Source organism: Cibotium barometz, chromosome 17 (genome assembly GCF_041138505.1).
Source record: "Cibotium barometz isolate CiBa-2024 chromosome 17, ASM4113850v1, whole genome shotgun sequence".
In the NCBI taxonomy this organism is placed as follows: domain Eukaryota; kingdom Viridiplantae; phylum Streptophyta; class Polypodiopsida; order Cyatheales; family Cibotiaceae; genus Cibotium; species Cibotium barometz.
Window position 1 is genome coordinate 52,175,252 of NC_141062.1, and position 27,038 is coordinate 52,202,289.

The following is a 27,038-nucleotide window of genomic DNA, read 5'->3' on the forward strand; positions in this document are numbered from 1 at the left end:
AAGTACACATTGGTCAAGCAAGCATGAAAACAGCATGCAATTTCAATTGCAAGCAAGCACATAAAGATACTATGCAATGCAACATTGGTATGGACAATCCCCGTTCATGAGACTATACCAAAATAGACGTGCTCCAGGCAAGTACACGAGGTACCAGACCCAATGGAACACCAATCCACCAAGCATTTCCGGGCATGTACACGGAGACACAAGTCCCAACGGAAAGCCAAGTCCACAGTATCACATGAGTGGCATCAATCCCCGGCATATACAATTGCCATGGACACCAGTCCAATGTACATACATGATAAGAAAGCACGGGTGGACCAATTGGGTGGCCAAATGGTGACACCAAGGCTACATCCATTTGCAGGTCTGTTGGCCCTGATTTTCTCCATTTCAGCTGTCCATTTCTCTCTTTTGTTACCAAACTGTCAATTCTCATCCACCTTTGCTGTTAGGCACTCTCATCACTCACAAGCGTGCACCTAAGTTAGGTGTGTGCTCCCTCGACCTTACCATTCATTCTATCCTCTGCCCCTTCATGGAATAGGACTCACAACAGGCCATGTCTTATCCTAAGCTACCACGTAGAATGCTTCGGTAGCCATGGCACAATCATATAAGGTCTGATGCATGTGACAAATGGCTCCCCACAATTAACTTGTCAAAGTCTTCTCCCCTGCTCACATTGGATTACAACAAAAATAGAGAACCTTACCAGGGCAGTCAAACACTAGATAATCATCATCAATATAGTCCTCCAACTGCTCAGCCAACCAATCATCAAGGTTCTCTTCCAAGTACCTGAAGGATAGTCAAGGCAACTTGCACAAAGAAGCAACTTCTATTGAGCACAAAGACCTGGCTAAAAAATTACTTAGGATACTCCATGCAGTAGATCAATCCACCATTCGGTCCAAGTTGCAACTCTTCCATCACATCTTCTAGGGATACGAGTTCTCGAATATCTACACCCATGCTCGGGGACAAAGAATGCTAGTTAGATCTTTGTGCTCCTCATAATTAAGGCATCACAAACAAGCATCTAGGTGGACTAATTTTAGCCTGTGTTACCTACAGATACCGGGTAGTTGAAATGCTCAGCTGCTGGATCCAAATTCACAACATGGACCACACGACCTATGCTTTCGCAATGTTGATGTAGATTAGCACAATATGTTGACTGCCAACAAGAAAACACCAATCACCATTAATTCAACGTTTTATCTTTGGTTGAAAATTAGTGAACAAGAAAAACAGTCCTTCAGTAGGTGATGTGTAATAATTAACTGTGGAAAATCATACAAATGATGTGTTAAATGTCCACAAATTTTCAACTTTAATAGCTTGCAAGGAAAAATTAGGGGCCAGGGCCCTTAGTTTAAAGTTCAATTAATTAGTTCAATTGAGAGGGAAGTGTAAGCAAATCTCCTAAGTTCTGTGGCATGTCGTGTAAAGTACTTGTGCCTATGCAATACGGTTTGCAGAGATAGAGATAGAAGAGTGCAGTGGAACTCAAAACACAAGCACACACATGTAGCCCTGGAACCTATTGTATATTTATGTAAAAAATGTATTACAACTGTTTCTCGAGTACAAAATGAAAGAAAGAATGTGATCTCTGATCTCAGCAACGCCTTTGAACGCAGGTAACCTTCAGAAAGTCGCTTCTCACCACTTCACACCCGGAGAATACGAGAAGCCAAATGTTTTCACATGCCAGTTATAATTTGGGGGGGGGGGGCAGCACCTCTTAAGGTCAGCTGCTCTATGATAAGGTGTTTATACACATGGGAGCCTAACCGCCATGCCCAATGGTCCTTGGGGCTGGGCGCCCATGCCCGACTGCTCAACACACATCACATCAGTCCAAGTCAGGGCTAGAGTCAGCACAAATCACTCCATTCATCTACAGCAATACAAACAGATACATCTTTGAGTGGGGGGCCTTCATAGGGTTATTTGGGACCCAATCCTGCATATTCTCTATGTCTCTACCTCTCTCTCTTTACACAGGCAGTTATGCGGCAAAAAAGAGAATGATGCTCTCTTAACACTACCACCTGTCATGCCTAAAAAAGGAAAAGCTTCCTTTTCCTGACAGAAAAGGTTTTCTTTTATATGCTCGTTTTTCTAACCTATGTGTTGTTTAAACCTTTGGCATGCCAAAAATCGTGGCTATGAGCTGCTCTGAGAAGGCCAACGTTACCCAGGTAGGGTGTTTAAGGAGCTCTACTCCATAGTTACTGGGGAACGCTGTTCCCCACTCCTGGAAGTTCCGAAACGTGGGGGAGCGTTCCCCCACAAGGAACGGCCAGGGGGAAACATTCCCCCACGTTCCGTTCCGGAACGTTCCCATTGGTAACAAGCCCAGAAACCCTTTAAAAAAGGGTAAAATAGCATTTTTCCTCTTTATTCCCACTAAACTATGCATACATAACATAAATTTTCAAAGTTTTAGCCTATCTTACTTAAAATTCATCATTTAAAATGACATTTTTCAAAATTCCATTAGTTTTATTTGCTGATTTGGCGTTCCCCCATTCCCATTTCGGGGGTTCAAAACGTTCCTGTTCCCAGGGGTCAAAACGTTCTTGCTCTACTCAACTATTAAACAAGAGATTAAGACAATTTGAGAAATTATAAACCACTCATTCAACCACATTGCAACACAAGAAAACAACATAATGAGATACTGAACACCATTCTGGACAGGAATGGCCGGACCCCCTTTGGTAATGATATATTACTTAGGAGTTTCTAGTGCAAGCACTGGGGCATCCCAAAGGATCACCAGATTCCACATGAAAAGAAAAAGAAAACATAAACAATGGCTTTCCTAGTTACCACCCTTGTCTCCCCATGGAGTAGGCGACACAATGCTCACACCAAGGCTCCCAATGTCTAGCACAGTGGGTTTTCATCACCCTGTGTGCCACACACATCCTTTGAGGCCTTACTAATGCATTGCGTATATTTACCAACCTTCCAAGCAAAGAGAGTCTTCGGGACATGTAATATATACCTGGAACCAACAGGCTGGTAGTTTTCAAGTTCTCCAACACGGTCCTCGCTCCTGTCGCGCTCCTCAAATCCTTGGGTGAGAGCCTAGGTAGCTGTAACTCTCAAGAACTCTCCATAGGAGGAACATGGCATGCCAATAACCACAAAAGTAATCTCGGCGATGATGAATCCAAACTAGCATAGACAGCCATCCATCGCTTGCATATTCAGCCCCTCAGCCATAGAAACAGTCCCCAATTCAGCCCTTCTCTCAGCCACAGATTGCAGTCCTCCTACAGCCCCTTGGAAGAGTGCATTGGCATCGAGATTGGTCATCATTGGTGCTTATACAGTGGTGTGCAGTCAGTGTTGGCCTTCTGAAGGTCTTGCATTTGGGTCATCTACAGTCTCAAAGTCAGTCTTGCAGTCATTCTCTTCAAAGAAATAAAGCAAATACTCCTAGCAATAGGAGGGGGGCCTTCAGTGGGTAATTGGGACCCCATACTGTGTACATATCTCTCTCTCTCTCTCTCTCTCTCTCTCTCTCTCTCTCTCTCTCTAAGTTTGAAGTGATAAAAAGGATTGCTGAAGACTCATGAAACTCAGGATACAGAAGGAGGCGCGAGTCTCTATGCAACAGGATCCTTTCATCTACGCATAATTCCGTTGCATGTTACATTGGTATGAGATTCAGCTTGTCCACACACACCGCATCCTAGTGTGAGAGCATTCTCGGATGGTCCAACTTCGCTCCGGCACAACCACCGACTTCACCAACATGTCTATAGAGGAGAGTACACATCATCAAGAATACATCTCCCACGAAGGAGATCATCCTCTTCCATCACCCGAAGATCCCTTAGCTCTACTCAGAGCTCAGAACCAACTTCTCATGGAGCATCTCCAACTCTTGGAGGCCACCATAGCAAAACCCACTCCACCAGCTACCCCCGACTTCATCTCTCTTTTCTTTCGGATGGAACAACAAAGACGAGAAGATGAGAGGCCAGATGACGAGAAGAGAAAGCCGAAGAAGACACAAGAAAGCAACAAGAAAAAACAAGCAAACGAGATTAGGAGGAACACCAACGCAAGCTTGAAGATCGGCATCAGGCTGACCTCGTAGCTCGGGAGCACTAACGAGAGCTTGATCATGTGCGAATGTTACTCGAACACAAGCACGAAAGAGAGGCCATGCATCTGCAGTTCCAACATACCCTCTCTTCATTCTCTCCGCCCATAGGTGCCACCAACCAATCTCCCCCGACATCAACGACCGTCATCCGGACTCAGCCAAACTTTAGTATGACGATAAGTGTGATCATTCAACGGTCAATCAATTTATTCATCAGTTTAATGCATATTTGCCTTTGGCTAAGCTGACAGTTCACCTAGCGGCTCCCTACCTTACAAGCGAGGCAAGCACTTGGTGGCAGCATTGGTCTAGTTTACATACAAACTCGACCACAGGTGTCACAGCTATTCACTAGGACACCTTCGTCCATGGCCTGAAGACCAGATTTCTCCCTCCCCAGTATTTGACCAACTTGGCATATGAGTTCAACGGGCCAAGATGGATCAATTCATTCGTGGATTGGATCCTAACATTCAGTTCACAATTCGTAACTTTGAACCCAATACCTATGATAGGGCTTTGACTCTCGCTCAAAATGAAGAAATGAAGATGAACGGAGGCAAGCCAAAACAACCGCAGTCTAGTACCAAACCCCAGCAACAGCAGTAGCAGTCTTCTTCGCAGTCAGGGAAGGATACTCTTTCTTCTAAAGACGCTAAGAAGGACAACAATTCTAGCTCTAGTACAGGGGGTAAGGAATCCAAGCCGAAGAAAACCCCAAGGAAAGGCTAAAGCACGCATCACTAGAGGCTATCTTCCTCTAGAGGAGCAAAGTAAGTACGAGTCACAAAACTGATGTTTTTATTGTCACACCATTGGGCATGGTAAGGAGGATTGTCAGAATGGCAAGCGGAGAAAGCCTCCAAACAGCCTTCTGCCACAGTTGCCACTGCATCTTCTGCTCCTCCATCATCACTTGCTACCACCAATGCGGTTCAGCTCTTACCTTCTATGCATCCCATGCCATCCGTGGTGTTTGATGCTAAGCACGAGGATGAGCCTAAAGCCACAAAGAAAAGCCTTATCCGAGCTTATGGGTCTATCAAGAGCTACCAGTTTGTAGTCCTTTTTGACATGGGCAGTTCTGAGGATGCCATCTCTCCCTAGTTGGCTACCAAAATGAGTTGTAACTTAGTGCCCTATCATTTGGAGGTGGATGGGTTTACACCTAGTCTCTGCACCCACATATCTCAAAAGGCACAGCAGTTTTCTTTTCAAGTTCAAAAGACCTCATTCCAACGAGATTTCATTATCTCGCCTCTTTTGGGATGTGACATGATCTTAGAAATCCAGTGGTTTTGCCAGTATGAACCCATTCCCGATTGGGACAGGACACTTTTACTATCTGTAACGGTTTTCCTAAGCCTGTCATGATTCATGGAGATAGGAGCATTCTTGGTATCCCATTGATTTCTCATCTCCAAGCCCGACGAGCTATCCACAAGGGAGCGGACGGAGCATTGATTTATGTTCGTACTTAGACAGCTTCTACCTCATCGATAGCAGTTGTCTCATCTTCATCTTCAGTCCCACAGTTGGATGTTGCCGAAAGGTATTATTCGGTTTATGATATAAAGCTTTTGCGTGTGATCACAACACTCAAACATTGGAATTTATGGACGAGTTTTCCCCGTCAACACAGACCACCAAGCACTTAAGTGGCTCCAGACAATGCCAAGTGCCCAGTGGAGTGATCGGCAAGCCAGATGAAGTCAGATCTTCCAACAATTTGGAGGAATGATCAAGTACATCCCTGGTAAGCATAACCCAATTGTTGCAAATGCTCTTAGTAGAAAGACCAACATCCAGACCATGCACGAGTCTACCATTCTCGAGATCTCTGGAAAAGACTCGGATAGCATGAAAGACCAATATGTCAATTCTACAGAGTTTGGTACTCACTTCTGAGCCTGGCTATTATTTAGTACAGAACGGGTGGTTGTTCTACAAGAACTGTCTCTCTGTCCTTTGAGAAAAGCACACAACTCTTCTCCATGATGACCATGACTCCTTAGTTAGAGGCCATAGAGGTATTGATAGTACCCTAGAGAAATTGAAAAGGTCCTTTTATTGGCCAAAAATGAGGCGTGATGTTTATTCACATGTTCAAGCCTATAAAATTTTTCAAAACGTCAGGGTTCCACATACGAAAAAGGCTGGTTTACTTCAACCTTTGTCTATTCCCGACGGACCTTTTATAGACATTTCTATGGACTTTGAAGAGCCTCTACCAACATCCACTAGATCTTGCAATATTCAGTGTTTTACCATCGTGGATCGCTTTACTAAGTTCTATATGCTCATCCTATGCAAGCACACGGCCACAATCTAGGACTAGCCCGCCTTTTTCTCAAACATTGGTACCCCATTTGTAGTTTGCCTAGCACCATCACATCAGACAAAGATTCCACATTCACCTCGCATTTTTGGATGACATTATTCAAGAACTTTGGTACCAAGTTGCAATTGTCTAGTGCATTCCATCCAAAGACAGACGGCCAAATAGTTATCTACAACCACTTGGCCTTCGATGTTCTCAAGTTATACTGTCATGACCAGCAGTCCAAATGGGAACATTATCTTCCATTGGTCCAAGCTACCTTCCATTCATCCAGTGTCGAACGTACTCCATATGAGGTAGCTTTTGATTGTTGTTTCTCTTCTCTTTTGACAAGAATGGTGTCTCCACCTCTACAAGCTAACAAGATGATGGAATCATTCTCCAAAATCATTGAGTCAGTTAAAGACCGCTTGACCAAAGCCCAGGAAGCTTATAGCAAATAAGTCTAGACGAGATGTCTGGACTTCAAAGAAGGGGATTGGGTCTATTTGCGTATCATGAAACAGCGACTGAAACAAGTGAGCAAGCATTGATACATGATGTTTTCCATGTTTCTTGGCTAAAACCATATGGTGGTCCAAAAGTTTTTGATGTTTCAGATGAATAGCAACTAGAGATGGTTGACAAAGCAGAAGTCATTGAGCCTGAGCATATCCTTCTTCATCGTTGGAAGCATGGTTCCGGTCGAAGACTCTAACAGTTCTACACAAAGTTCTGAGATCGAGGTACCCATGAAGCAATTTGGCTAGACAAGGAGTCCTTTCACGAGTACCCCCAGTTGTTGGCGGACTACTTGGAAGCCATGAACCTTGCCGCCAAGCTAGGCACGAGAAAATGCCACATGCACTTTGCACTGTACCGCATGGTGACAAGTTGGCTCATCATCAGTGCATCTTGTATATCAGTAAGAACCCTTCTAGAATATGATTTTGTCGTATGCCGTGAAGGATATGATTTTGTCGTATGTCGTGGCCCCATTGTAAGCCCCAATCCAGGATATGTCAAGAACAAGCTACATAGGTCTTTCCTTAGCCATAGAAGGTCAGTCACTCAGTCAATCAAGTCCCTTAACCCACTTGAAGAGATTCATTCATGCATATAGAAGTCACTTAGAAGCCTTAGGGTTTGCATTAGGTCATGGTCTGCATTGCATAGCATTCATTTCATGTGCATGTGCATTATGAACCTTCCCTTAGCCTTTCTACCCTTTGCATAAGCATATGACCTAGTCGCCGCCTTAAAACATTATAATCAGCATATGACTATTTGGCCCTTCTAGCTCTATTCACATGATGGAACCCGTGCCTGGACACTAGACAGGTAGATGAAGGCATGGGAACAGGGACCATGAAGTTGGCACATGGAAAAGCACCAATTTTGGTCAAAAAGCTGAGAAAAGCAAAAAGTCAAACTGGGTTGACCGCGAGCCAAGTGCACCACTGACAAGAGGAGACTGAGCCGTCATTGGACATGCCGATATTGCGGCAAGTCATACACCACTGGTGCAACAAGGCTTCTCCAGCACCTTTCAAAGATTGGGGGACAAGTTGCCCCATGCAAGGAGATTCCGCAAAGCATTGCCGATGACATTTTGTGGAAGATGAGCGGCGGCTCAAATTCAAGTAGAGGAGCATCATCCCTCTTTCATTGGTGTATCCTCCACTGCCACTTCCACGGATTCACGGTCCGCCTCCACATCGGGCAAAAGGCAAAGGGTGGTGGAGCGTGAAGGGGTGCAACCCTCTCTCCACCAAGTCACGGGTAGTGTGAGAGGTTCGGTTGCATTCCTTAAGGAGCGGCAACGCCTTGCGGAGATAGAGATTGCTCGTACCATTATTGAATGCAATCTTGCCTTCAATGTACTCCAAAAGGAGCAATGGAAGAAGATGGTGACGGCGATTGCGAATGTGGGCCCATGTCAGGGGTGGACGGGGGTCTCTTACACGGCTATGCGCATGAGGAAGATTGATGAAGAGAAGGAGAGAATTGATCGAGCCCTTGACCCGATTCGAGCCGCATGGACGAAAGTATGGATGTTCTATTCTCACATATGGATGGAGTGATCAAAGGAAGCGTGGCATTATCAACATCCTTGTGTCTTGCCCGCTTGGCACATACTTCTTGCGTGCGGTTGACACCGGGAGAAGGGGGAGAAAGACTACCGGGAGTTTCATCTACCGCCATATTAGGCAAGCGATCATAGAGGTAAGCATTATTTTACTTAAGTGTGGCTGATTTTGTCATTTGTGCAAAGCCCTCAACTCATATGATTTATCTACCATGTGGGTTGGGGCTCAAAACGTGGTGTAATTCATCACCGACAATGCATCAAATTGTCGACGCATGGGCCGCTTGCTTGAGGCCGAATTCCCGACCATTGTGTGGACTCCATGTGCGAGTCATTGCATTGCATGGAGGATGTGGCGAACTCGGGTGGGTGAAGAGGATTGTGCAACAAGCTACATCTATTGTCAACTTCTTCATGCTAAAGGTGAAGGGTGCTTGCTATGTTTCGTGAGCATAGCAGGCTTGACTTGAAGAAGCCATCGGCCACCCGCTTTGCCTACATGTGGCTGGTTTTGGAGCGTCTATACGATGTGAGGCCCGCCCTTCGCCAGACAGTTGTTTCCACCATGTGGAACGAATGGGATGAGCACGTCACTGAAGAGGCCAAAGCCATGCAACGCTTTTGCCTAGAGGAGAGATTTTGGACTAGAGTCCGAGCAATTGTCATTGCTATGACTCCATTCTATAGGCTCTTGCGGATGACAGATTGCAAGGGGTCCACCATGGGCCTTCTTGTCCACTTCTTTAGAGCTGCCCTTGTGGAGTTGGAGGCTTGCACAGACATTACATTTGACGAGCGAGCACAAATCATGGAGATTGCACAGAAGAGATGGAGGTGGATGCACAAACCAATCCACGGGTTTGCAGCATTGGTACATCCAGCCTACAAGTCTCCCCAGTAGTTTGCGCCGATAGGGAGCTTCGACAAGATCGGGATGCATATATGCTTCGAGCTGTGCCAGTTGATGAGCACAATGCCTTTCTAGAGGAGTTGGGCTGCTATGTTGATCAGAGAGGACAAACCTCCTTTTCGTCTCCCACTTGCTGGAGGAGGGAGTCACTTGTGAAGCCTCTTTTTTGGTGGGACAATTTTGGGTATGGACTAGAGCATCTCCAACCCATAGCCTTAAGGGTCCTAGCCCAGGATTGTTCTACGGGTGCATGTGAGAGGAACTGGAGTTCCTATTCTCTCATACACACGAGGATACGCAATCGACTGAGCACACGACAGTTGGAGCGGTTGGTCTCCTGCCGCACTAACTTGCGCATGATGCAGGGCATTCTTAGTATGGGTAGTCCCAAGCAGGTAAGTGACAAGTCTAGACTCTAACTTGTCATGACTCATAACTTTTAAGTTTTGTGTACAGACTCTAACTTTTGTGCCTTAATGTGTAGGTCAATGTTGACACTTTCACGTTGACGAGTGAAAACTTTGCAAGTGTCAATCAACAGCCTAATGAGGAGGAGGAGGCAATCTTCATGGAGCTCTATAGTGAGCTTGTGGCAGCAGATACTCGCAGCACCAGGAGTCAGCATGGACGGGACCGAGCAGTTGGAGTTCATAGGCCTCCGCCTTCGACATCGGCAGAGGGTGGCCTTCGCACATATGTGAGGCGGGGATCCTCGAACTCCAATCCCCGCCTTCATGATGATATTCCATTGCCCCCTCATGATGATACCCCACTGCCTAGAGAGCCCTTGTTTGATGATGACGGAAACCTACTTAGCGAGAATGATCCCCAGAGTGTCTCGTCCACCTTCGAAGAGAGTCCTCTTCAGAGAACTCTCTTGATGGACACTCTAGTAGTGATCATGTTGATGATCATGCAGATGTTGGTGATGATGTAGACTTTTGATATGTTATAGCTCTCTAGGCATTGGGCATCTATCTCCTTCTAGCCCATTGATGATGTATTGTAGTATGTAGTATCATGTATGTACGCATGTTGGCGGTCGCCCATGCCATGAGTTTTTGGCCTATCCTTTTGTACCAATTTTGTACTCTAATGGCATGATGACATTATGTTCATGGTTCTACTATTTTGTAACTTCTTGTCTACAATTTTTAAGTTTAGGAAGTATTTTTTTTTAAAAAACGTACTAATATCGTACAGTACCTCAAAAATTTTTAAGGTACCAATTAGTACCGTATTTTATCGTACCGTACCGTATCGTACCTTTCGTACGAACTAAGCCTGACTGGCTCTCAGAAGCTCTGAGAGCGCGGTTAACAACACCACACAGGGAAATACACTAGCCACACCAGGAAGAATTTTCCTAAACATGGCCAGCATATACATGCCATGCTCCTGCACTACACAACTTAAAGCATTTCCTGAATTTAAATTAGCAATTTTCAGATTTATTCAAATGAGAAAAAGAATAAGAGAGCACCTGGTACATTGAGTACAATCCAAATACAACCGGTACTATTTGTAGCAGGTACAATCAAGCACTTTAGGTTCTTCACAAGTGTGCAAGTACAACCAACCAGGTACTATGCAGATACCTGTACTTGCAGTAGGTACAGTAGGTACACCAAGGCAGCCAGCAGGTACTGTAGGTACTCCAGGGGCAGCCAGCATGCGTGGACAGCAAGTACACAAGGAACTGGTACAGCCGTGGACAGCAGGTACACCTGGGCTGGTACAGCCGTGGACAGTAGGTACAGTCGATGGACAGCAGGTCAATGGACAGCAGGTACATGCCATGGAGAGTTGGCGGGTACAGCCAGCTATCTTCAGGCGTGGGCAGCCGTGAGGAGGCAAAGGAGAAAGAAGAACCACCAACCCACCACGTGGGGAAATTTAAAGAAATGTTCCATGCAAAAGAAAGGCTTATCCAAGGTTATAATACCTTAATACAAAATTTAGGCTTATCCAAGGTTATAATACCTTAATACAAAATTTATATTTATGGGCACCCACACTAGGAAATAAATGTCCAGCCCAACTTTAAGTGTAGGTGAACACATTAGCTTATAACAAATTAAGGTTTACTCTAGTTTATGGATTTCACCTTTTAAAAAGGGGAAAATGAATATACTTACCACCTGTTCACACGCCACACCACCAAGTCAGCAACCAGCATCCATGGTACACTGAGGGCGTCCCCGTCCAGTGTACTAGCACGGCATAACAAGTCATGCAAAAACAAATTTATGCATGCAGGCATAAATGCATGTGCACAAATAGTGGATGAAATCTCCCTTTCATGAAACTTGTACAAGAGGTTCCTGTCGGGCACAAAACTGGCACGACAAATATAAATAAATATGTCCTGGTCTTCCTATGGAGTGACAGTCCCATAGGTAAGACACCATCCTGGCTATACACGGGTGGCACCAACAAGCTCCCGTCCATACAGCACGAAGCAAATTACACACAGGTGACACGAAACTGGTTCCCGTCCATGTGACGCAGCAGTGGTCGCACACGGGTGGCACTGATCTGGCTCCCGTCCATGTGACACCATAAAACTGGCCCTTTCACATGGGACACTAGCCTGGGCCCATGTGAACATGGCACAAATCTGGCCGCTCGCGCCGCCACCCAGCTTTTGGACAATCTTGTTGGGAGTTGTTTTCTACTCTAGGATTCGGCATCTACCTTACGATAAATCTCATGCCTTGACTTTGACTGCGATTTGGATTTCTACATCGACATATTTGTTTAGTTTTGTATTCATTGGTTGTATTGATCCTAGCTTGATAAGCCCGTGGATTGTTCTTGAATAAATTCCTAAAAGGGGACGGGGCCTATCCCCCCCTCAGTGCGTGTGTCTTGTGCAAAGCTCCCTGAACCCTTCTCTCTTTCCCTCTCTATATTTCTCTCTCTTGGATACATGGTTGAATTTGTCATGGCACGCCCCGTTGGGCTTACAGTGGTATCAAAGCAAGATTTCTCTTGAAGAAATCTTTCTTGGGATGACATAACCATGTCAAGAGTAGAGGGCAACCAAGGGCCTAATGAAGGGAACAACTATGAGGCCGATCCAAGACTTCAGGATGGAAACCAGGGCCATCGATCCATTACTCATGAGACTGCGGCCATATCATCAGAAGAGTATCATGACTTCTAGTAATTCAAGCATTTGCTCAGAGATGAAGAATTTCTCGCTTGGAGAGCCAAGAGGAAACATAACCAAAAAAGGGCTCAAATGTTTGAAGATTTCATCAAAGATAGAGCCACCGAAGCCGAAGGAGTTGAAGCTGCCAAAGCCTATCTTCGAGCCAAGGAGCCAAGGAGTTGAAGCCTATCTTCGAGCCAAGGAGCCACCATTGCAGAAGGATCTAGAGCCACCCCTAGGCCTACTCTATCGGATGCAGTCGCTTCGGGACAAGTAAGGGAAAGGAAGGCAAAGTGGACTTCAAGCCGGGAGAGAAGAGTGTCAAGTTTGATGCTTTTTATGGAAAGCGGGACACTCAAAAGCTTTATCTTTTGTCAAGTAATTCCATGCCGCCTTTGGAGGAGAGGACTTCTCCGAAAAGTCCAAGCTCCGTATGGTTTGCATGCATTTGAAGGACGCCGCCTTGAATTGGTGGCTAAAGGTGGTACAAGAAGGGACTAAGCCAAAGACATGGACCGATTTCAAGACTACATTCAACAAGAAGTTTCTACCTGCAAACTTTGAAGCCAATGTGCAAAAAGAATGGGATGAGGTAAAACAGAAACTCGGTGAGAATGTGGCAACAACCTATCTTAACAACTTTTCAGCCACCTCATTAAAGTTTAATTCTTATACTCCTATTCCACCGCTAATGGAAATGTGTAAGTTTATGAATGGGTTACAACCGAAGCTTATGCAAGTAGTGTACATGGTTGGTTCAAAATCCTTGGAAGAAGCCCAAGACAAAGCTTTACAAGACAAGGCCTTGCACATGCCTTGGATGGTGGGCAAGACAAAGCATGACAACCGAGATCCATCTCAAAAGAAGAAGTTTAAAGCGGGGTCCCAATCAAGGAACGAGCCACAAGAGAAGAAGGATAGGAGTGGGGACAAACCTCCACTCTTTTGAAAGAAGTTGTCCCATAAGCAACTTGAAGAATATGTCATGGAAAGAAGGGACACATGGCTGTAAAATGTCCTGACAAGCCAAAGCAAGAAGCCAAGCCACCTCAAATCAATGCATTACCAAAGGAACTTCAGCATCAGGATGACACATCGCCGGAGAGAAGGCAACTTTTCAAGGCTTAGGGCAAAGTGGCTAACAAACCCGTGCGTATTCATTTTGATAGTGGTGCTACCCACCACTAAATCCATCCCCGAGTGGTTGAAGCTATGAACCTCCCTCCAAATAGGTTCGGAGCTCCTATTTCTGTAGGTGCCGCTTTCAAGGGAATATTTGCGGAAGTGACCTGTCACATGCGGGCACCTGTCACATGCGGGCACGTGTAATACAGAAAACCAGTGACCTGTCACATGCGGGCACCTGTCACATGCGGGCAGGTGTAATACAGAAAACCAGTGGCCCAAATCACAGCATACATTCAACATACATCTCAACATAAGCATGAATCAACACATCTGTCACATACATCATGTACATATACATCCTGAAACCACACATGATAATCTTGCACATGACACAGCACTAGGGGTTGAAGTTGGGCCAGCACCCCCCCCCCCTAGGTATCTTTATTCCCAAACAGAGTAATCTCTTGTACAAGATGCGGGTGCCTAGGAGTTTCACGCAGCAGATTTATCCAAATCTGTGTAAAACAAAGCAATACAAGCTCTCAATCACCAACCACGGCAAAGCAATCACCAACTGCCCAATAGAGAAAACAAATCCTAGGTCACCAGCTGTCATGTGCAAGAATTGCCATGGACATTCTCAGAAGCTAATCCAGAAGGGGCAGCCAGAAAAAGATCAGTTAGAACCAGAATTTAGGAGCATCAGGTGCAAAAGAGGCTAGTGTGGACTTGAAGCAAGGCATGGAGGACATGAAGAGGATGTTGTCGGCTGCAAGAAGGGACTGTCGGCGGCATGAAGGATGACGTCAACTGTACCAGAAGACAAGGCGACTGAAAGCGCATCATTACATGGGATTATGACCAGTCGGCACTGCATTCATGATAAGATAAGCCAGTTGGCTGGTCGACTACTGGTCGGCCACACCAGCAGTCGGCCAGCACTCCAATGCTCCAAAGGGCCTATAAAAGCCATAAAGTGCTCATTGTTACGACCATTCAACTCTTATGAGTTGGGTCCTAGTTAGGGACAGATCTAGGTGTTTATCACCTTTTGTTTAAGGCAGCCTAGGGCTGCAAACAAGTACCTTTTTGTACCATATGAAAATACTGAATTTCCAGCATAACTCTCTCTCTCTCTCTCTCTCTCTCTCTCTCTCTCTCTCTCTCTCTCTCTCTATATCTGCGTTTTGCATCAGATGGTTTCCAAGAGTGTTTAGGGCTGAAAGAAGACTCCCAGAGCTTCCGCGTGTTACATTGGTATCAGAGCATCAGGCTCAGCAAAGCTAAACACTGATTCAGGCCCATATGATGGTGTACACGTCCAAGGTACAGGAAAGTACATGGATTCAAAGCCCAAGGCGAGGAGCACAGAAGCGGGAAGAACTCCCAGGAGGTTTGTTGGTGGTGTTCCACAGTGCCAAAGGGGATGGCAGTCCTGTGAGCCAGATAGGTTCTCGGGCAACGGTCCCAAGGGAGGTTTATCCTCCAAGGGGTGATGTGAGAGTGCCAGACTCATTTCTCAGGAATGAAGACCAAGACGATGTTCAGAGTCAGGGCAGGAATGGATTGTGGACTAGATGGAACATCTTCGTTTGAGACAGAGTGGTTTGGAGAACAGGCCGGGTTTTCAGAGAAAAAGGGTTGCCAAGGATGGATGGATGACAGAGGGACTTCGGGAAAGGATTGGGATGATGACAGTCATCCAAGAGCAGGTTGGATTCCCGTCATCAAGTTTAGCAGAGGGGGATGTCATGTGCAAGAATTGCCATGGACATTCTCAGAAGCTAATCCAGAAGGGGCAGCCAGAAAAAGATCAGTTAGAACCAGAATTTAGGAGCATCAGGTGCACAAGAGGCTAGTGTGGACTTGGAGCAAGGCATGGAGGACATGAAGAGGATGCTGTCGGCTGCAAGAAGGGACTGTCGGCTGCATGAAGGATGACGTCAGCTGTACCAGAAGACAAGGCGACTGAAAGCGCATCATTACATGGGATTATGACCAGTCGGCGCTGCATTCATGATAAGATAAGCCAGTTTGCTGGCCGACCAGCAGTCGGCCAGCACTCCAATGCTCCAAAGGGCCTATAAAAGGCACAAAGTGCTCATTGTTATGACCATTCAACTCCTTATGAGTTGGGTCCTAGTTAGGGACAGATCTAGGTGTTTATCACCTTTTGTTTAAGGCAGCCTAGGGCTGCAGACAAGTACCTTTCTGTACCATATGAATATACTGAATTTCCAGCATAACTCTCTCTCTACTCTCTCTCTATATCTACGTTTTGCATCAGATGGTTTCCAAGAGTGTTTAGGGCTGAAAGAAGACTCCCAGAGCTTCCGCGTGTTACACCAGCCAAGGTCAAAGCAGTCACCAACTGCTGTCCAAATAAAGCCAACCCTCGGTCACCAACCAAGGCCAAAACAATCACCCACTGCTGTCAATGAAACCAAGCCCTTGGTCACCAACATGGGCTTAACAGTCACCAACTGTTCCTTAGTTTTAAGGCTGTCCACACGATTGTGCAATTCAGCAGCTCCAAACATGCCAAAATAGCACTTAGACCAATCGTTTTGCATCCCATGAAGCTGTGTTGAAGCCTGGCACAACCTGTGTCTGTTCAAGCTCAAGGAAACCCATGAAGCATTTCAGTACAACCAACAAAAAGAGAAGAAGTAGAGGAAGTCGACCACCTTTAGGGAGTAATTATGCAGCTCAACTGGCCCCTTTAGCCTGTATACATCCCGGCCAGCACTAGAGAAAAGAGGAAACGTTGTCGGCCAGCCCTGTAGCTGATGTTTCAACAGTCGACCAGCCACATATTCATTGCTCCATGAGTCGGCCAGCTGTCTGGCAACAGTAGATGGAGTCGGCCAGCCACACAGGTCTCTTCCTTGTTGTTCAACAGCCTTGTGTTCCCTAGAGAAGCAGTAGACCAGCTCTCTTGGCTGCCCTTCCTTGCTCCACACCCCAAGCACCCAGAAAAGCAACTCGTGTCTGGCAAAAATAGCCCCAGGGTCACTTTTAGCAACTCATGGGTTTTTGGTCCATGCCCGGGTGCCCAAACCTAAAAATTGGTCCCGGTTCATTAAAATAGTCCAGCCCGATGTGAACTCTGTTATAAATTATAAGTTTGTCCGTCCAAACTCTAATGAATGAGAACCTACAACCATAGACTTTAGTAAACAAAGAAATAATAATTAAATAAGATTGAGTGTGCATCCTTACCACCTGCAAAACACATAAAATTCACCACCTTAGTCCCAAACAAGTGTGCACACACGCGTCCACCACGAGGTGTCCAGGCGTACCCGATGCCCGTGGACATTAACTACACTAGTTAGAGTCACCAACTCTTCTTAACTGACTTAGAGTCGCCAACTCTTACATGAGCGAATTCATCATGCTCCTGGAAATCCTTCTGCATGGCAGAGATCTGTGGAGGATTGTGACATCCCCCTCGGCTTCTAATCAGTTGTCATCAATTGAAAAGTGTCCATATATGCTGGAAGGAGATCCGGGTAGTTCTTAAATTATTCTTCATCAACCCACTTCGCATCAAGTATTGGGTAGTTTTTGAATTTAACCTATGAACAAGGTTGCCACAAGGGGCTTGTCATTCCTTGTGAAAGACAATCTGCTCAAGCTGCAAGATTTCTTCCAATTCATCAATCTCCAGTTGGTCCTCTACTACCGGTTCCAAAGGATCTGGACCAACATATGGTTTGAAGAGACTGACATGAAAGGCATTATGTGTCCGCCAATGATCTGGTAACACCAATCAAAAAGCTACCTCATTGATCTTCTCCAAGACTTGAAATGGTCCATAATACCTGCAAGATAGCATGGGATACATTTTCTCTTTGCTTGTCTTCTTATGGAGGCGAGCTTTTTGGAATTTCAATAAAACCCAATCACCCTCCTTGAGCTACAATTGTTTCTGATGTTTATTTACAACTTTCTTATGCTTTTCCCAGGATCTCTATATGGCTGTCCTAACATGTCCTAACATGTGAGAAGGCAGTATCCAAATCCCTAGCATATTCATCTGCTGCAAATAGTACGTAGGATAGGAGGCAAAACCACTTTGCCATACACAATTTCAAACGGTGCCTTACCCTTAGAAGTATACACTGTATTGTTGTAGGCAAACTCAACAAGTGGTAGGTACTTCTCCCAGTCTGATTTGCGGTCAGAAACATAAGATTTCAACAAATCAAGTGTAGGAAATATGAAAGCAAGAACAAACTGAAATGAAACAAGAACACAAATGAAAGACAAAGAGTTACCTTGAGATGAGTGTAGACAAGACACAAGATTGATGCTTTCATTGATGTGACACCTACAATCTATAGGTGAGAAGTACAAGATTGAGTAGACTGACTTATGGGATAAATGTAGAGGTGCCACATGGCACTAGACTCAAGACACAAAGACTCAACTGAAACTAGACTAGAGAAATAGTACACCTAGTGTGCACTTATTTCCAACACCCTCCTTAAGTGGACACTAGGAGGAAGACAAAAAGACAAGACTATGACATGACAAAAGATAAAACCAAGACAGAGAGACTAGACAAGGATTGAGAGACAAGCTAGAAGACAAGATGGACAAGACTAGAAGACAGACATAAAGACTGATAGACTGAGAGACAAGACATGAGAGACAAAAGATCCTGAGACACCCCTCCTCAAGTGATATCCTCATATGGGTCCACAAGGATAGGGACAAGATGGATCTAAAACAAGACACAGTCAGATTGATAGACAGATAGACAGACAGACAAGGCTAGATAGATAGAAGACTGACTGTAGACAAACAGATGGACCTTGAAGACATCCCCTCCTCAAGGGCAATCTCTGCCTCTTGGGTAGGGACAAGAGAGAGGTCAAAAAAACATAATGAGTAAGACACTAGAACCCCTTGACCTACATCATCGGTGGTCAAAGTGGTAGACAAGAAAAGGTGAAGTAATCAGAAAGCCCACTCCTCATCATGTGAGGAATGAACAGCAAGATCTGCTGATGTAGATGCTGCAGCAACATGGGCTGAGGTACATGCAGGGGCTGATGTAGAGGTTTTAGAGTAGCAGTCCTTCTCCCGGTGATTATCACGGCCACAAATGGTGCATGGATGAGCCTTGAAGCAGTCCTTCTCCAGATGATTAGTTTTCCCACAATGGGTGCAAGGCTTTCTTACTTTAGAACCTCCTTTCTTTGCTAAAAATGCAGTGTCAGTTACCTTTTGTTGTTTTGTTCTTTCCTCTTCTTGGAGAGCATTGATGATACCTTCAAGAGTAGGACTATTGTGATACTTAAGGTAGTGACAAGAGTAGCATAGGTGTCAGGTAAGCTTTTGAGAAGCACAGCAATAGCAATATCTTCGGAGATGGGGGACTTTACTGATGCAAGCTGAACCATAAGACTGCGAAAATAATTGACATGAGAGGCTATAGTAGCTCCCTCCTGCATATATAGATCAAAGAATGAGATCATAAGTGAAAGGGTATCCAAAGTGATCCATGCTCGAGAAGCAGACTGTATGTCGGAGATGTGATGAATGTAATCATCTCCAAGACCGAGCAGGATGATAGCATAGGCTTTGTCATTCTTGGCAGTGGGAGCATAAGTGATAACTTGCTCAATGTCGGAATCTTCGGGAGCAGCATGGTGAACAACGTCCCAAAGACCTTCTTTCATAAGATGGCACTTGATTTTGATTTGCCAAGTATGAAAGTTGGAGCCATTGAATTTGTCGATAGACATGAGTAAATGCAAGGGCAGTGTCTATTCCCTTACAAGATTGCAGAAATGAATGAGAGAAGAGATCCAAACTGTTTTAGAAGCCGGCTCTCTCACCACTTGTCAGGGCCATAGCATGTGACAGCCCATCGAAGCATGAGGAACTAGCAGTTTACAGATATGAGGATAAGAAAAGGATTGACCAGCGAACTGAAGGAGATAATGCACAGTACCTTGTAGACTCTTCAAGAGGAAGCGATGGCAGAACTGAATGCAGCAAATAGCTCGTTGGAGGAAAGTCGATCTGCAGCTTCTTCTAGATGATGCGCACCCTTGAGTCGATGAAGAAGGCAGCCAAAGGAGAACAGTATGGCGGGCTGTATGAGTCTGAACAGGGTGGACAGCAGGAAAGTGGGCGGACAGAAAAATTCAGGCCGGCGGGTTGCTTACTTGATATGACGAGCTGCATGTGCAATACTAGAGGACAGAAGCTGAAGCGAACAACATGCAATACTAGAGGACAGAAGCTGAAGCGAACATATAGAAATGGTGAAATTAAAAAAAACGTGAGGCAGCTCCCAGCTAGGCGGCGGCCAACAGCAAAGGCGGCGGCCAACAGTAAAGGCGGCAGCCTGTTCTGAACCAAATGACTGCAGCAAGAAGAGGGGCAGTCGCTCACAGGAAACAAGGGCAAAGATGAGGGGAGCCAGGATAAACCTGCTCTGATACCATGTAGGAAATATGAAAGCAAGAACAAACTGAAATGAAACAAGAACACAAATGAAAGACAAAGAGTTACCTTGAGATGAGTGTAGACAAGACACAAGATTGATGCTTTCATTGATGTGACACCTACAATATATAGGTGAGAAGTACAAGATTGAGTAGACTGACTTATGGGATAAATGTAGAGGTGCCACATGGCACTAGACTCAAGACACAAAGACTCAACTGAAACTAGACTAGAGAAATAGTACACCTAGTCTGCACTTATTTCCAACATCAAGCACCGCTGAATTTGCAATTATCAAATAGTGCGTGCCAAAAGAGACTATTGGTGCGAGGATTACGGTCCCCCACAATTATCTTTGGCATGCCATGATGCTTAAAGATTTGGGCTAAAATTAGCTTCGCCATATGCTTTGGCTTTACGGTCTTTCGCACTGGAATGAAATGTGCTTGTTTACTGAACCTATCCACAATGGTCCAAATAGCATCATTCCCTTGCTGCGTTTTCGGAAGATCCATGATAAAATCCATAGTGATACTTTCCCAAGGCTGATTCACTACTCCAGGATTTGGCATCTACCTTACAATTGGACATCATATACCTCGTGTGACTTGTTTACGAGCTTGAAGATCATTGGATATAGATTTGGACTTGGATATTGGTACTATCTCGGTGAGAGACTTTTCCCGTGGTGTGCTTGGCATCAAAAATCTCGTGCCTCGACATGGACTCCGATTTGGATTTCTACATCGACATATTTATTTGATTTTGTATTCATTGGTTGTATTGATCCGAGCTTGATAAGCCCATGGATTGTTCCTAAATAAATTCTTGAAAGGGGGCGGGGCCTGTTCCCCACTCAGTGCATGTGTCTTGTGCAAAGCTCCCTGAACCCTTCTCTTTCCCTCTCTATATTTCTCTCTCTTGGATACGTAAAGTCAGTCCTACAGTCATTCTCTTCAAAGAATACTCCTAGCAATAAGAGGGGGGCCTTCAGTGGGTAATTGGGACCCCATACTATGGTCAGATCTCTCTCTCTCTCTCTCTCTCTCTCTCTCTCTCTCTCTCTCTAAGTTTGAAGTGGATTGCTAAAGACTCACGAAACTCAGGATACAAAAGGCAATGTGAGACTTTGTGTGACAGGATCCTTTCATCTACGCATAATTCCGCTGCATGTTACATTACATGCTTGGAATGATGCGACTAGCATTTGGAAAGCAAAAGATTAAAAGCTTTTTAAATACTAAAAAGAGAAGAGCTTTTATTATTAAAAAGATACTTTTTGGACTATAAGTGAGTTTTAAAGGACCTTTCGCAAGTGCTTCAGGCAAGAACTATAAATTCAACTATTCTCTCATTGTTGAGACATGTAAAAAGACAAGAGAGCTCTCTAGGTCTAAGAACTTGTACTCAAGACTCCTCCAAGGAGTTTTATCTAATATAACTCGAAAGGGGAAGGGGGGGAGGGCGGCCCAAGGCTGTTTCGACCCCTAGTGTGGTGTCTTCTCTCTCTACTCCCTTTAGATTTTCTCAAGGTTTTACACGTGAAATTGTTGTTTTCTTGAAGATACACTAAGCACCCATGCCACAACCCTTACAAAGGCCTATTTTAGTGGTATCAATGTCACCGAAGCATCAAAATACAGGTTGCTGATATGCAAAAATGCAACGCACACCAAAAAAAAAGGTTTTTTAAAAAAATGTGATGTGGTGATATCGGGCACAATACTGCTGATGGTTGCGCCATCTACTGAGACCAAGGTAACATCAAGGACAAGCTTGCACCACGCGGCTCATCTATCCTAAGATGAAACACTCACTAGGAAGGTCGGAGAACTCGATTCTTTGCAAGAAGTGTGAACCATCCAATCAGGAATTACAAGACGCAAAGGGAGGTACTCCAGAGATGCAATAAGCACTTGCAGTCGATCAAGAGATCCATTGCCTGAGATATTGTTGCTGCTGCTTTTTCTCTTCTTCTTCTTCTTCTTCTTCTTCTTTTTTTGGTGGGGGTGGGGGGGGGGGGGGAGCCTGGCCGAGGGGGCGCCCAAGCGCTAAGAGAAGCTCGAAGTATTCCTTTGCCAAACCATAACAAGGAAGCCCTCATAGAGCTACCAGAGGGTCAAGTGGAGTGCAAAACCATGGCACCACAAGTACAATATGCTTGGGCATTGCATGACCCGAGGTGCCTCTATTGCAAGACTCGATCAGCCAAGGTGCCTGAATCAAACCCAACCTTAGTGTAATTCCCCATGATCAGGACATCGGAGTCCATCCTTGCATGCCAACAAGGGCGGTTTGCAAGAGGTCCTGAATCTACCGATGCCAGCAATCTTGCAAACCAAGATAGTGGTCTCTAGAGAAGCCAGAGGTCAGTTTCCATAAAGGGAAGTTGAGAGCGCCCTTAGTTGGGGAAGTTGGAACGATGAGAAGCTGCCTACAAAGTGTGGAATGAAGAGCACAAAGCTTTCCAGGATAATTGAAATGGAGGGAGAGTGGGCGAATGAAAAAGGAGAAAAAGGGGGGCAAGAGGGAGAACCCAGGAAGAAAAGGGAGAGGATAAAACTACACCGCCAAAGGATGGCTGGAGCAAAGGCACCCTCCTCTGGCAGCCAAAGCTGGCATGCACTATGTGGCCATAGAGTTGAGACCTATCAAAGGAGCCCTCAGGAGAACCCCTATTAGACATCATGATCACAATCAAATGTGCCCAACGAGACAGAGACCCCTTTAAGATCTCATAGAAACACAACGGAAATAGTTTGATGATTATGTAACCCCATCAGATGGATAACGTATCTTAACTCCATGAGAGGTCAATTTTTCTTTTTACTTTATATCTGTTTGGAGATGACTGGGCTCATCCCTCCCCTCTCCCACAAAGACGCCGAAGCATCTCTCTCTCTCTCTTTCTCTCTCTCTCTCTCTCCTCGGGGAGGTGTATAATTGTTCGTGTTACAGTTTTTTGAAGTGAAGATGGAAAATGATCAGAAAAACATGCTACAGTCTTGAAAATTAAGGTTGAAAATACGTTCGCCAAAAGAGTAAAACCCCCACATGAACACTTACTTTGCCGCTGCCGGCTGGCCCGATTACAAGTTGAGCGTAGCGAGGCATAGCTTCCTGGTTTTCTTTTCTTTCTTTCTTTCTTTTTGGAGTTCAGTTGAGCAAGAACAAGAGCGTGGTTTGCAGGATAGGGAAGGCCGAGAGGAAGGCAGCAGTGCTGTACGCTGCGCACCACACAGCTGCTGCAAAGATGAAGGCAAAGCACTTACCCATTCCCATCACACAAAAATAAGTTGCCCGCACTATCCTAGTCAAGATTATTTTTAGCATAAACTTCTTACGCCATAATAAATAAAACAAGTAGCGCCTTGCTGAGGCATGAAGTTTTTGCTTCAATGCATATGGTATGCAATCGACATATGTATATATGTGCAAGCGTGTGTACGTGTATGTATCTATTTGTGTGTATTTGTTGGCATACATCTATGTGTATTTGTGTGGCTGTGTATATGCCTGTGAATATGTGCATATGTACATGTGTGTCTCTATGTGTGACCCTTACATAGATGTGTATTTGTGTGGCTGTGTATATGCCTGTGAATATGTGCATATGTACATGTGTGTCTCTATGTGTGACCCTTACATAGATGTGTATCTCTCACATGCATTCTCTCTATGTCTCTATCACATGCACACATACAACCCTCTCTCACACACACTCTCTCTTTCTTCTCACAATCGTCTCGCATACACACTCACACACATACAATCTTTTTCTTTCTCACACATACACACTCCACACACACGTGTATGACTGTGTGTATGCATACATATGTGTGTGTGAATGTGTTTATACATAATAGTATTAATGTAATGTTATTATATATTTATTATATATGTTTTTAGTTCTTATTTTATATATTTTTATATATCAATTATATATTATAATTTTTATTTAAATATCATATTTTTTATACTTATTTATTTTATATTTCATTTAAATTTTCTTCTCTCAACATACACCTACACTCCTCTCTCTCTCTCTCTCTCCCCCCTCTATCTCTCTCTCTTTCTCTCCCAATATGTGGCCTCTACTTTCCTCCCCCCCCTTCTCTCTCTCTCTCTCTCTTTGTCTTTCTCTCTCCCCTCTGCCCCAGGCTCCTCCCTTCTCCCATCACACCCCCTTCTCTCAACTGTCTTCTTCCAACCACCACGTGCCCCTTCCCCTCCAAAGAACTTGTGTATAATAGATAGTAAAGATAGATATATTGCGCACACACCCCTTCTTTCAACCATCTTCTTCCAACCATGCATCGTACCCTATTGCATACATAAGCTCATGCATGGACGGATCTCTTTTATTTTTGGAATAGAAGATACACTACCAAAAATTACTTTACATATGGCCACATGGCCATATGATGTACTAGATTTCCCTCACTAATTACTCCCCATCCCATCTTGGACTTTTCCCTTTAGGCAAAGGCTTCAACACATCTTCCACCTCATCCGAAAAAATATCTCTTTCCAATCCATTTGTAGAAACATCTGATACCTAGTGAGACGAAACAGGTGAAACAAAGGCTCTCTAGCTGCAATGACATTAGGAGATATGACCTCCTGTGGACCCAACAAATGGCAATAAAATTCCATACACACATCTAGAACACAAGTAGGATTAGTAATCAATACTCCTTGCCTATCTTGCATCCTAACAATATTCTCACATGCATGATTTTGCTACAAACGTATGTGATTGACAATTAGAATCCATTAGGGCATCCGTTCGAGCCATAAGCTTATATCTCACATATTGATTCGCCATGCAATGTTGCAACCTGATGGGACAACCAATCAATAGTTATCTCAATGTCAGGGCAAGAACTGTCCTCTTAAACCACTTGGTTGAAATCAACTAACAATGATTCTAGGTTCTGCAACTTCTCCTTAAAATATGATGCATTATGAATCCCATACTAGCGAGCAAGCTTTTGAATATTGAACATACAACACTCCCAAGAAGCTAACACCCCAACAGAGATTACATGGCCTTGAAAGTTTTGTAACACCTGAAACATAAACTGATGGAAAACAGTATGCTCCAAGAAAGACTGGTTAACCTTAAGAGGAGCCTTTCCCAATAATTGCCTATAAGCATCCACACAGAATGGCTATGCATCTCCAATACCAATCCACCTAAATGGACAATATCTCTGGTAGAAACAAATCATGCTAGCAAATATACATTTGGTCCAGACAAGCTCTTATACCCACGTACTATTGAGAGGCATATATAAATCCTCTCTCATGTGGGTGTAGCCATGACCACACATCTTGTTTCAAAACTTGATTAGCAAACACATTCCATTTAGGCCTCTCCGGCCCATCCATAATAGAGCAATGTGTAGAAGCATGCTTCGGCAATTCACATACATTAAAATTGCCCAACACAAAGCCAAGCTTAGTGTTGCACAAACACAATAAATCGTCCCATAATTGATGATATTGTGCAACACCATTAGGTGCATACAACTCCACAAGCCATAATGTTTCATCCATAAACTCCACTTCCACAACAATGAACCATCCCGGACATCCTGCTTAACCAATGATGGCTTAAACATAGATTTCACTGCAATCATGACCCTTGATTATTGTGTAATGGGGTGCCCACTATAAAACACATAAAATTCCTTGTATCATACACTTGTCCAACCATGGAATGTTGTTTATGCTCCACATCACAAAACATATCCCATTGACCTTGCAACGCAATACGCCACATGTGATAATTCTTGGACGGTGAACACACACCTTTTACATTCCAAAGAGCAATCTTCGTAATCCATCAAAAGAGAAAGCCAATCAATGAGAGGTACCACCATCGGCCTCTCTTTCCTTAAAATATTGCACAAGATCCTCAATGCCTTCTCTCTCCATCTGTTCCCATACTCTTCGCAGCAAAACATCCACCCGTTCCTTCTCACCTAAAGTATGGGCATCACTAGGTGATGTATCCTATCTCCACTTGACATCCGGATACTTCTTGTCCAAAGGCTGAGTCCTTAGCCCCTTTTTTATCGAATAGAAGAGGAAAATTTACATAATATTCTTTCGTAACTCGAGACCTCAGATTATACCAAGAGTGTGATACCCTACCTTGGTTATCTTTCTCTCGAGTCCATCTTGTGGCATGAGGATGAAATGATGAAGAGGCACCATGACCAACACCCAATGGATGGACCTCTCTCTCTCTCTCTCTCTCTCTCTCCCCCCCCCACACACACACACACACACAAATAATTAGTAAAGTCAATTGTCTCTAATAGACCCATAATCCTTGATCCTTCCCATATAAGAAAATATCAAATGTTTTCCAAAGCATCTATCTTTTAAAAGCAGGAATTTTCCACCACCTCCTCCCTTCCCACTTCAGATAAAGGCTCTAATCAGATATAGGCTCTAACACCAATGTAAGGTACACCATGCCCAAGTCCTAAAACTATTTGACCAGGAGGACCACATAGGAGTGAGGCTTAAGGCTCACCCTCCCTACCATAGAGTCCTCCAAACTCACCCTTGAGCTAGAGACCATAGCTACATCCTTAGAGAAGCTCCCTGCACAGCAGTAAGACATGGCATCCCATACCACCACGCCACACCTTGCAAGTGTCCTCACAGTGAACATTCCTAATGAGGCATGCTCAACAATGTTAAACTGGCCTCCATATCCTGACCTCGCGTCGCTAGTGTGCACCTATCCTAGATGTAACACCCTCATCCAGTTACCCTTAACCTCTAACGAGGAGACTCCACACTAGT

General features: G+C 44.6%; 1 protein-coding gene across 1 annotated transcript in view; it reads right to left on the reverse strand.

Annotated features, from left to right (window-relative positions):
* Nucleotides 1–23,620, reverse strand: part of LOC147630158 (uncharacterized) — a 35,255-nt gene extending 11,635 nt beyond the window's left edge. Inside the window, exons 1-4 of the mRNA XM_086811802.1 lie at nt 23,280–23,620; nt 1,078–1,186; nt 890–971; nt 722–807 (exon numbers count right to left, since the gene is read on the reverse strand). Of these exons, the coding sequence (XP_086667928.1) occupies nt 722–807; nt 890–971; nt 1,078–1,186; nt 23,280–23,327 (325 nt within the window). The 5' untranslated portion in view covers nt 23,328–23,620. The remainder of the gene's footprint in view (nt 1–721; nt 808–889; nt 972–1,077; nt 1,187–23,279) is intronic.
* Between the last annotated feature and the right edge of the window lie 3,418 nt (nt 23,621–27,038).